Source organism: Condylura cristata, unplaced genomic scaffold (assembly GCF_000260355.1).
Source record: "Condylura cristata isolate star-nosed mole 26May11 unplaced genomic scaffold, ConCri1.0 scaffold00014, whole genome shotgun sequence".
Lineage (NCBI taxonomy): Eukaryota > Metazoa > Chordata > Mammalia > Eulipotyphla > Talpidae > Condylura > Condylura cristata.
In genome coordinates, this window is record NW_004567115.1 from 50,879,537 (window position 1) to 50,891,072 (window position 11,536).

At 49.6% G+C, this 11,536-nt stretch overlaps 1 protein-coding gene across 1 annotated transcript in view; it reads left to right on the forward strand.

Annotated features, from left to right (window-relative positions):
• STOX2 (storkhead box 2) overlaps positions 1-11,536 on the forward strand; it is a 98,260-nt gene that overhangs the window by 72,000 nt on the left and 14,724 nt on the right. The window contains exon 2 of the mRNA XM_004682419.2: positions 11,376-11,528. Within this exon, the coding sequence (XP_004682476.1) occupies positions 11,376-11,528 (153 nt within the window). The remainder of the gene's footprint in view (positions 1-11,375; positions 11,529-11,536) is intronic.

Here is an 11,536-nt window from a genome sequence, read left to right on the forward strand (position 1 = left end):
CTAATGATCCAGGTCGCAGTCAGCCGCCTGTTACACAGGAGGGAGGCTCGTCCTTTAGCACAGTGAAAAGCCAGCCTTAAACACCAAATCCAAAACCAAAACCAGGGAGAGGGAATGTGTCAGGTTGATAATGACGGTGAGTATGTGACGGTAGAGCAATTTCACTGTGGTTTTCTTCCTTCAAGCCTCTGGAGGTATGTGCCCTTTTTCCTGTTTTAATGGCTGGAAAAAAAAAAAGTCGGTGCTAATGCATGCCCGGCGAGCTGGGGCCCCGGGAGAGAAGGCTGTGCTGCCGGCCCTGGGTGTCGGGTGCGTCTCCACGCTGCACAGAGGAGCCCGCACACACAGATGGAGGCTGTAGCTTTTCCGGGCATGATGACTCATTCCAGTTCACAAAGGATTCTGGGCAGGAGTGAGAGTCAGGCTGGCTGATCCGTCCCTATGACTTCACTTTGCAGAGAACAAGGCAGAAGCCGGTGACTCTGCAGATTCCCAAGGCGCTGCAGTGGGTGCTGGCTTGGTGCTGGTGGCTGTGACAGAGGGGACAGGCCTGGGACAGGGGTCCAGCTGTGGCCAGCAAATAGGATACCAGGATTTTACCCCTGAAATCGCTACCAGCAAGTACACGGAAAGAACCTTTTTAAGGTGCTTTTGGGGCAGCTTTTGAATCAAACTTGTACCAGGACCTCAAGCCCTGAACTGTAAGACTTGCTCAGAGGTCTGGAACTGATGTTTTGTTTTGTTTTTTGTTTTTTTGTTTTTTTTGTTTTTTTTTTGAGTAGCTCTGCCCAGGGAAAGTCCCAGCGCCTGGGTGCCACGTGCCCTCAGTGGCCAGTCTGAATGATGGCTCATTCCGGATGATGACTCCAAAGTTACTCTCTCTTCTTATTCCAGATTCTAGGACGTCCGTTTCTGTTACTGGCTCCTTCTTGTGCCTGGGTGCAGCCCCCTAGCATGCACCAGGTTTTAGCATCAAAGCTACGTGGGGGATGGAGCCAGTCCAGAAAGGGTCAGGTAGGTTCCCCTGCTTTTCTTTCAAGACTTGTTATGTGCAAAGAAATATGCTCAAATGTCTCCCGCCCTGCCGGGAGGGGGCGCTGTCTTATGTGGTCCTGTTTGAATCCTCCCGCAGCCTCAACCCAGGCCACGTGCCCAGCCTGGTGCCCACCTGCTGACCTGCCAGCCTCAGTCACATCAGCACTGAAACCTCACACAGCTCAGGATTCACAGGAGAGAAATCATCAAACTGCTTCAGACTTCCATCGGCTTTCACTCCTCTGATGGAGGCGTTTGAATATTTCCTTCTCAATTAATATAGTCCCTGAAATGCTGTGTGTTCGTTGCCATGTTCACCTACACGCAACGTACTAAAATCCAAGAAAGCTCGACTTAGATGTCCAGGGACCATTTCCAATACTAGCATCGCATTGAGGCTGCTCTTAAGTATGAGGGAAGCAGGCATATTTATCAAAATCTGCTGAAGGACTCACACCATGACAAGGCTGTTTTCTTACAACATCGTGAGCTGCTCACACAAACGCTGATTTTTTTTTTAAAGTAGTGAGATGGCAAAATTTGGTCCTCCAAAAAGCCCGTTACATGCTACATTTCCAAAGTGAAACTTGGCAGAACTGAAAGCATGGATTTACCACCTCATCAAATTGATAGCTCAAGTACCATTTCACTAAAGATATTTTGGAGAGTGTTAAATCCCACATGTCGTTTATAATAATAATTAGACCACTCTGGAAACATACAGACTGTTAGCAACTCTGGACCCTCTCCCCCTCTTTGCTCTCGTCTTCTTCCCCATAGTTCACCCTTCCACCAAAGGAAAGAAGAAGATGTGTTTCTTTTTTGACACGGCCAAAAAGATGTCTCTCCTTTGTGCATTTTAATGCCACTTTGAGGGTGTTGAGTCCATTTTAAATGATGCTAGGTGAGAGAAAGCGCAAGTGTAGTGTGCTGAGACTCATCATATAACCCCCCAGCTGGTCCTGTCATCCTGTAGACCCGCTTCAAACAAGTCTCAGAAGTTTCCCTGGTTCCTCCAACATGACATTTCTTAGTTCAGCTATAGAATCTGTCTGTCTGTCTCTGTAGCTATCATCTGTCTGTCTGTCTGTCTGTCTGTTGGTCTCTCTCTCAGCTATCTATCTATACCTACCCATCATCTATCTGTTATCTCTCTCCCTCTCTCTACTTAGGTACATATGTACTACTTACGTGGAAACATAAGGATTATAAATTCATAAATTCCTCTTAGGGGATGAATTTGTTAGTCACGTAGGTATTTTCTTGTTCTACCTCTTCAAGATATTTTAAGCAGTAACCTGAACATTTTATAATTGCTTATATTTTCACACATTTATATCATATTTCTTCATCTGAATTATAAGCTCAGTGAAGGCAGGAATCCAGATTTATGCCGCGTGTTTCCCAGATTCTGGAAACCACTCACCAGATAGGGGATTGAAAAGAGAGGCAATTTCCAAGAGTGTTCATTTGTCATAAAGAGTGAGAATGTCTGCCTGGGGAGTCTCCCCAGGGTGAGTGAACACTGGGGTGAGGCAGGAGTCACACAGTGGTCTCTAGAGGTTATTTTGACCTTGAGATGGAACTATGGACTGTGCCTTACGCTGCTGCAGGGGCTTTTTAAGGACGGAACGAAAGAGGAGCCTTAATGGGGCTGTGGTCCTGGTTTTCTTGATGAGGAAGAATGACATTCTCTGACGAACCATCTCTAATTAAGGAGGAAGCTAAACTCTGAGAGTTGGCGCGACATTTACTTTCTCCACTCCTGCAGGACATTTTCCTTAGATTCACCCCAGGTTGCAAATGAGTTCATTCCCAGTAGCGCGGACATTTAGTGCTAAAAGTTCTTACTTAGGTGAGGGGGTTACTCTCCTGTCTTAGCTACTAGACTGGCAAAGTGTGAAAGGGGTCAGCTGCTTTGCTGTCTCTCACTGTGTGCTGCTTCCTCTCTTATCCTGACCTCTCCCCAAAGCCCCACTGACCTCCAGAACATTCTTTCCAGCCCAGTGATGGACCCCAAATGCTGTACGGTATACATTTTCATGACCGCTCCTTGCCCCAGCAGAACATTCCAGTCTCACGCACACACTCACGCAGCTAAGAAACAGGAAGAAAACAGTCCAGTCGAAGTATTTCCTGCTCACGTAAGAAAGAGCCTTGATCTCCTAGCTGCCAAGGCTAGGTGGTCGCTGGTTTTTAAGAAGTCTTTTGGCCCAAACGATCTTCCTATTGGTAGAACTTTAAACATTATGAAAGAGTAAGTGGAGTCCACTTCGGTCTGCTTGGGGGAAGGTCTTTCTCATGCTATTTCTTAAATATCCACTGGGTCTCAGAGACGGTAGGCGGCGTTCCACGCCCATTATCACATTTAATCCCCTCAGTGGCTCGTCGAGGGCAGCATCACTATGTGGGCTCTGCAAAGAAGCAATGGAGACTCCAGAATTAAATCACTTGCCTCAAGTGGCAGGACGGGAGAAGAGAGAACGAGACTCTGAAGCTGAGTTTTTGGCCCCAGAATCCAGGCCTCTTGGGCTCGATGTCATGCCCAACCTGGAGAGAACGCGAGTTGGAAGGACAGTGAGTGGGGCGTGTGCCCTGTGTGTGTGTTCTGTTCTCGGTGCTCATCATCCTTCTGACATCTTGGGCACTTCTTTTGCAGCAGCCTCCACGGCAGGCGGCAGGGGCGACTGGTGTTGTGTTGTGGGGAGCTGAGCTCCGCCATGTGGTGTGGTTTTCTGCTATTTGGGAACAGTCAGCTCATCCATGTTTGGACTGTATTTAATTAGGGCTTCTTGTTCGTCCCGGGGTATTGTACAGAAACCGGTTACAGTCTAGATGATACAACAAAGAATACAAAGGTTGAGACGCAGCTCGGGGGGTTCTAACTCAGGCAGGGCGGGAGAGAGCCATCCTGGGGATCTGAGATGGGCACGTCAAACCAAGGCTGACAAATGCCACAGTAGAAATTGCAGCAGGTGTTAGGCTGGGTTCCCATAGAGTGAGATGGGAGGTGAGTGTCTGACGACTTCCACCCGGATTCAGATTCTGTCCTCTGTGACACACTTAAAGAAATGGAAGACGCTCCATTACGTAGGGCAGACCCTGCTTCCCAGGTGTCTTCCAGAACCGCGTGACACCTGAGAGCTCTCATTCATTGTTGTCAGCCAGTACTGGTATTTTGTAATTATTTATCCCCGGTGGCAAATGGCTCTTGCTTAGTCCTGGATGAAGAACTGGGGAGCAAGGTGGCAGCTAGTGATGGAAACAGCTTGGCGACTTGCCTTATCGTAGGTGTAGAGTCTACTCACCCAACAAGCAGCGGTGTGCCTGCTTTGTGGTCAGCTCGCTGCTAGGTTTTATTCCCTCACGCCTAACGTACAGCACACTTGAGTGATTATGTGGAGCCGTAGCAATGGTGTGAGTTACTGAAGCACAGAATTGGCCTGATGGCTCATTCTTTCCTAAATTTTCTGCCGCATCTGTGTTGAAAATAGCAGAGTGACCAAAACACGTTGGCTGTTCACGATTAGGGAAGATGTCAGTGCTCATCCTCATCAAAGGTGCAGACAGCTCCCTGGCTAGGGCGTTCCCACTCATCACTGTCCAGGCCTTGCCCTGTGTTGCCTGCCTCTCCGCCAATTATTCATCAGCTGTTGAATCTCAGTCACGAGAGTGATGGTTCATATGACTAATGAAAGCTTGAAGACTGAGGAAAATGATGAGTGTTGTGTATAAGCCAGTGAACCAATTGGTTTTTCATTTCACTCGGCTGATCTCTCTACATTGCAGACTGATAGTAGGAAGATGCAGGTGGGTGGTCACCCGCTGCGTGGCATGGGCCGCTGTGACTGCTGTTGATCTCCACTCCCGTGTAGAAACATCCGGGTGAGTGGCAGCTGATGGACACCACCACCACTATTGTCATTAGTGGGAGCCTCTTACTTAGGTTCTCTTTTGAATGAAAACAGTTTATCCAAATAACTCAGGGATGGAACTTTCGTTGAGATCTCCATCAAGGGTTGAAGTAAAACACTAAACAAGTTTTGAAGAGAACTTCAGAACTTCGAATTCTGAATTCGAAGACAAGAGAAATTCTGTTCTCTTCCATCTAATTTCCTTTCATCAACTACTGTCAGGAGGGTTCATTCAGCCTTGCCTTTCTGGAATCAGCAGCATTTAAACAAAACATACAGCCAACCGGCAAGTGTGCCTTTCTCAGTGCCAGTTTTCTTTTCAATTTCAGATGCAGATATTTGAAAGTCAAAACAGTATTTTGATTTCAAAGGAAAGCTGCTTAAAAAGTAGCCATATGGGGCTCCACTCTCCTGTAAGGACTTCGCTGTCTGAATGGGGGTGTGGAGGAAGGGGACTGTGTCTGCTGAGAAAGGCTTTTGAACAGGCATTGGAGCAACTTTCTGCTGAAGAGCCATACAGCACTTATCCATAAAATTGAGGTTCCTGAATTGCACTAAAGTTTGAGATGCAAGATTTGCCTAATACCCTGCAGTTGTTCCTCAACCACAGAGAACTTCTGATTCCCCCCAGTCCCGGGGCAGTTCAGATAAAACTTGGCACGTGAGCGCGTCTGTCAGTAGCTGATTGAAAGGAATAGTTGTATTGTCGCCGTGCCCACTGTACATTTTACGGGCATGTTGAACCATTTTTATGAGTCACAGTATCTACTGCATGTGGTAATTTTATTGGCATCTATAATGTTAACATTCGCGTTAATTCTGGCAGAACCGAGAACAAAAATAGGCATACTTTAGTCCTAAGTAACAAAGCTGAACGCGACTGAATTAGAGTAAATTCTGAAGCCTTCATTATCAGGGAAGAAAATTAATAGCCAATACATTTTGCTTTTCTTTTTGAATTAAAGTCTGCTCTTTCAGATTAGATGAGAATGAAAATAGTTTCTCCAGCAAGTTGGAAGTAGAGCTAGGCACAAGTCTTCTATCACGCTTTTATGCCAGAATTCTGCTGCTTTGATGTAGAATCAAAGAGTTTGAGAGCCTGAAGGAATCTTTGAAACCATTTCATCCAAACCCTCATTTTACAGATGAGGAAACAGACACAGTTTAGGTAATTGTATTTTAAGAGTCTGAGCACTTATCAAAATATCTTGTGCATACATTTTTCTCATACTGGAGTTCCCAATTATAAATTAGTGTGCTTTATGAACTGCATTTGTAAGTTGGTTGCTCTGATTCCAGAACCAAGTAGGGGCAGAGGTAAACTCTTCAACCCAGAGGACAGATTGAATGGACATTTACAGTAAAAAGTCATACTTGAAAATAAATAGGTAAACAGGATAACGCAAGTGGAATGCGGTGTCTGAAAAACAGCCTTATTTAAGGAAGGGGAGGACAGAAGGACTTGAGGGTAGTTTCAAGGTTGTAGTTGATGCTATGGCTTAGCCCAAGGCAATGCTGGCTTTCCTTTTCTCTGGCACTTGTATGGAAATAGGTACGTTAAGCTGAAAGGAAACAGATTTATGTTTGTTTTGTTTGTTGGTGTCCCCTTCGGTCTGCAGAAGGGATGGATGTAAGCTGTCACAAAAGTCACATCTTCTGAGGGAGTTTTACTGTCGTCCCTCATAAGCCAAGGTTGGGGAGTACAGCGAACCTAAGTTAATGACTGAAAATAAATGGCATTGATATAGGACGGTGCTTTATTACAGTCCTTTCGGCAGGGCCCATAAACAGAAGCAAGTTAGGAACTGTTTGGGAACGCAAGAGCCTTAAAAGGTACGGGGTATAAAATAGACCCTCAACTATGTCTTTGGAAAGGAGAATTATATGAAAGAATTTTTGAGAAATAATTCCAGCTACAGAATCTGGCCAAAAGTTGGAAGGAAAACAGATAAAGGGCTTAGATGGTAAAGATGTGTGTGCATGATAACAGTCTCTGAAGCAGAAGGCGCTGTGACAGTAAGAGCCAGCCTCCCGCACCTTCGGCCAGTCCTTCGGTCCTTCTGGTCAGTTGCCTTGGTGGTTGTGACATCCCCTGCTCTGTTAGAGAACAGGAGGAGTTTTCTAACACAGCGTCACATGGTTCCTCTGTACAGCAGCTGTCAGCCAGCATCAAGCGACTGGTCAACCAGGACGCACCTCTTCCTGGTCTTCACCACTTGCACCAGCCTGCCTCAGCTGTGCCAAAATTAATACCCTGACCCCAGCGGGGCTCAGCCTGCCTCCCCGTTGCTGTCCACATGTCTCTGCAGCTGCAGGGGCATCTCCACCCTCCACTCCTCTCATCACCACCAGGCAACTTTGCTTTTCTCCGCGTGTTTCTCAGCGGTGAAAACTATCCCAATGTTCACAGAGCTGTGAAATACGACGGTATGTGTTCTTAACATCATAGAAGTTTACGTACCATGGTGTCATTTTCACATCTCACATTTTAGTTTGAAGTTTATATATTTTTACATCATTCTTCGTTTTTGTACCATGTAGGCTTTTTTGTCTTACAGTCCTGTGACATTCCCCGACTCACCTGCGTGCCATCACCTATTCCTTTGTGCTCACATTTTAAATGCATCTAGAAGTGTACTGACTCTTACACTTCCCAAGGCACTGTGCTTGGTTGATCTGAATCATCGTGGACTTGACAGTGATCCATGAGGACTGCACTTGAGTAGATGCTTGTAAGAAGATAAAACTGAAATAAAATCTATTTACCCCTTCTTTTTAGAACAGTGGGACAGAATATAGCAGTTTAGAAGGAATGAGTAGGCCACAAAGTAGGGTTGAGCTTTCAGAAGAGTTGTCTTTATACATGTGCTTAGAACTCACTGTGAAGACAGAAACCTCCAGACCACAGATTATAAAATTGCAAATCAGAGTCTATGCAAACTGCGGCGTGTCTCTAGATTATGGTGACCACAGTATTTCAGTAGTGCTTACATCCCCAGTTTTCTTCTTGGACCATAAATGCGGCCTAGTTGTTGGAGAATGTTTAACAGCAGATTTCCAGAATGAGCAGTTGGCTTGTTAAGCAGCCCTGACATGAGATCCTGGGAAGTCAGGGTGAACCGACTCGTGCGTGTCTTGTTGAGCGCTGTCCACTAGCCTGATCTTAACCGCTCCTGTTAGACTTCACTTAAAATTGTTTCTCTGTGATAATGGCTCTGTTTGGGGGATCATTCATGAAGCTAATGGAGGGAGTCTTAGAAATTGTCTGGTTAAATATATTTGGTCTTGCTAATATTTCGGTTTGCTTTGCAATTGTTCAGCAAAAAAATATGAATGAAATCGCAACCCTTTTAAGACACCCTGCAAAAATCCTTAGATGATAATATTCACTCAACATACATCTGTTGGGTGTCTAGGTTAATCGCATTGTTCTGGGCACTGGGGATGAGTGCGAGAGTGACCCCGGGATCGCGTTGGGCTGGGTCGTCAGAGAAGGGCTCCCTGTAAATAGAAACCCGTGACAGGAATCCTCCCCATGGAGGGAGGTCTGTATGGGTGCATTATGGCCAGGGTGAGGCGACTGCAAAGGCCACGGGCTCTGAAGCAGCTTAGTGTGTCCAGAGCACAGCGAGTTGGGAGCATGTAGGAATAAGGAGGCGATGGTGGGTGAGGTCCCAGAGGTGGGTGGGCGGGCTCAGACCTGAGATTGCAGGGGTCGCCTTCCAGGCGCAGTGGGTAGTCCCGGTAGGTCTTTGTGCAGGGACGGGACATGCTTTATGTTTCTCTAAGAAGACTGGCTGTGTGTGTGTGTGTCGGGGGGTCAGTGGGGCAAGCCCAGAGGCATCCAGCCGTCACATGGGGTAGTGAGCCGTGATGGCGGCTTGGGGTGGGTGGAGGCAGACACCAGCAAGCCTGGGTGTGGACTGGACCGATTACCAGTGGGCCTGGGGATGGGCAGGGAGGTGATGGTAATATATGTTTGTGCAATATAAAAATGAGATAATGTGGCGATGGCCACTTAGTGCATGGAAATTCCATTTCATTCCATATCCTGAGTTAAAAGTTATTGTACATATTCATTATTCCAGTGACACTGAGTTTTTCTCTTTCTAAGCAAATGCAGCTCAGACTTACAGCTGCTGCCTCTCCTTTCTTAGCTGCAATGAATGAAAAGAAATTAACTTAGAAGATGGCTGTTAAACGAGACAATTTCAGCTGAAGCACAAGGACAGGCGTGACCCACACTCAAGTAGTTAATTTTGCTGATGGTCATTGGTTTCTTACACGAGCTCAAGTTCCCTCCTGTGACCTGTGTAAAGTTAGAAAATAGTCACATCTGCAGCTTTAAAGACTCACGTTTAGTGTTGGCGTTATCTTTAGACTTGTGATAACTTCTTAATTACAACAGACAGATTTTAGAAGGTGGGCGCCCCCCGTGGTTCCCAAGTCCAGAGGTCCCGAAACACTTGTCTGCCCACAGCCAGCTCTCTCCACCTTCCTTCCCGTCTGAGTTCTGCGGTCATCCCAGTGACCTTGAGGTCACCTTGGCTAGCCTACCTTCTGCGCCCTTGGCCCTGTGCTGTAGAGGAGTGAGCAGGGCACCGCGGGGAGACCCTGGGGTGGGGACGGTTGGACCAGCGGGGCTCCAGGCTCCCACGGCTCCTGCCCGCTGCCATCACCCCTAGTTCACCTCGCACACAGGGCCTTTGGGGTAAGATGCTGCTGCAGCTAAGGGCACAACAGGATGCTGTTTTAAGACTTAAATGCACTAAGCAGAAGCAAGTGCTGTTCAGTCTGACGCACCAGTGTGAACCGACCTTCCCCAGCCAGTGAGTGGAATTCACACACCCCCTGACAGCCCCACGCTCCACGCTCTGTCCCTGCCACGTCTACCCTGGCCAGCGTGTGTCACAACCTCTCAGACGGCTTCTCTGCCATGGTTACTACCGCATCATCCCTGAGATGTGGGGTTGTAAGTGGGATTGGTCCTGGACCCTGGAGAGGTTCATCTCCAGCTTCTGCTCTGGATATGGGTCTCCGCCCCCCGGCCACTGGAAGGTTCTTGTCCCTCACCCGTCTTTCAGGGACAGAGCCACAATGGGGCTGCCCGAGCGCTGAACTGACCTGGGCTGGGGGGGCGGGGGCAAAGGTCGAGCCTCAGCCTTTGGCAGGGTCCCAGCGCTTTACCTGTTAGATTTCCCCCGACTCACCTGCAGCCTCCATAAGCCCTGGCTTCAGCCACGAAACCGCTTCTCCTCCAGCCTTTCAGAGCAGGTCCGAGCCCTGCCCCAGAGGGCCTCTGGAGTCCCAAGCAAATTAGGGGCTGGGGCCCACACAGCACCCTGACCTTGAGGTGGCTGGCAACCCCAAAGCACCCGACCTGTCCCGGGGAGGGCGCCGCTGGGTGCCGCAGGCTGGGGGTCCTAACAGCGATGCCAGCCTCGCCCGGGGCAGCTGGGCTGGAGCTCGCCAGAGGCTCCCTGCTGGCTGCTGCCCTTGTCTGTGAGCTCTTGTGACCCTAAACCCTTGCAGAACCCCAAAGTATGGGACCCTGATGTCGCAGCTGGCTTTCCTCTCCGCTGCTGGGGCCACCGCTGCCATCCCAGGGACCTCCCCGGGGATTCTAGGAGTGTGGCCGCTCCCTGGGCAGTGACCCCACTGTGGAGTCACCCAGAGCGCAGGGGCACTGGCTGCAGCTGCCCGGCGGCCTGGCCTCTGCTCCCCACCACCCGCTCTGCCCGCTCGCGCCGCCAGGGCCGGGTATGTGCAGGACGAGGGTCCACCGCCCGCGCCCGACCGCACCATCTGCTGCTTCCGCTCCGCCTGTTCCGCCCCTGGATTGGGGGCAGGGGGCTGGGGATGGGGCGGCAGCTCTTCTCCCTGTCCCTGCACCCCCCCACCGACCCCCGCTACGCCCCTCAGTCTCTGAGAGCGGGTCCCATCCCCCTCCCCATCCCTGCACCCTGGGTTCAGGCTTCCCTCCCCCAACGGGCTCCCTGCCCCGCGGAGGGTGCGTGGCTGCCTCTGCTCCAGCTCCCCACTGGCTGTGAGTGGACGTCGCCCTTCAGTCCCCCCACTGACATGGACACGCCTTGAGGGCAGAGAAGCTGGGGGGCCCTACCGTCTGTCTCCAGAAAGATCCCCCAGCACTTGCACGCAGGAACCCTGCACCTGCCGACAACCGTGTGGCCAGAGGTGTGTGGCCGCTCAGAAGTCAGGGCAGGTGGATAACCACAGAGACCACTTTTGAAAGCCGCATGCTTGATGGCCTTTCGGTCATCGCGGGGGACTCCCCACCGCCAGGACTGACTTGGGGCGCCCCGATCCCCCGGCTCGGGCGGTGGGAGGGGCGAGCGGGCGTGAAGTGGGTGTGCCCAGTGCTGGGTCTTTCACTGAGCCGCTCAACCGGAAATTGTCTTTCTGCAGGTGATGTATCACCCATCAGTATGTCTCCCATCAGCCAGTCCCAGTTTATTCCACTCGGGGAGATCCTGTGCTTGGCCATCTCAGCGATGAACTCGGCGAGAAAGCCCGTCACGCAGGAGGCGCTGATGGAACACCTGACCACGTGTTTCCCAGGTAACGCG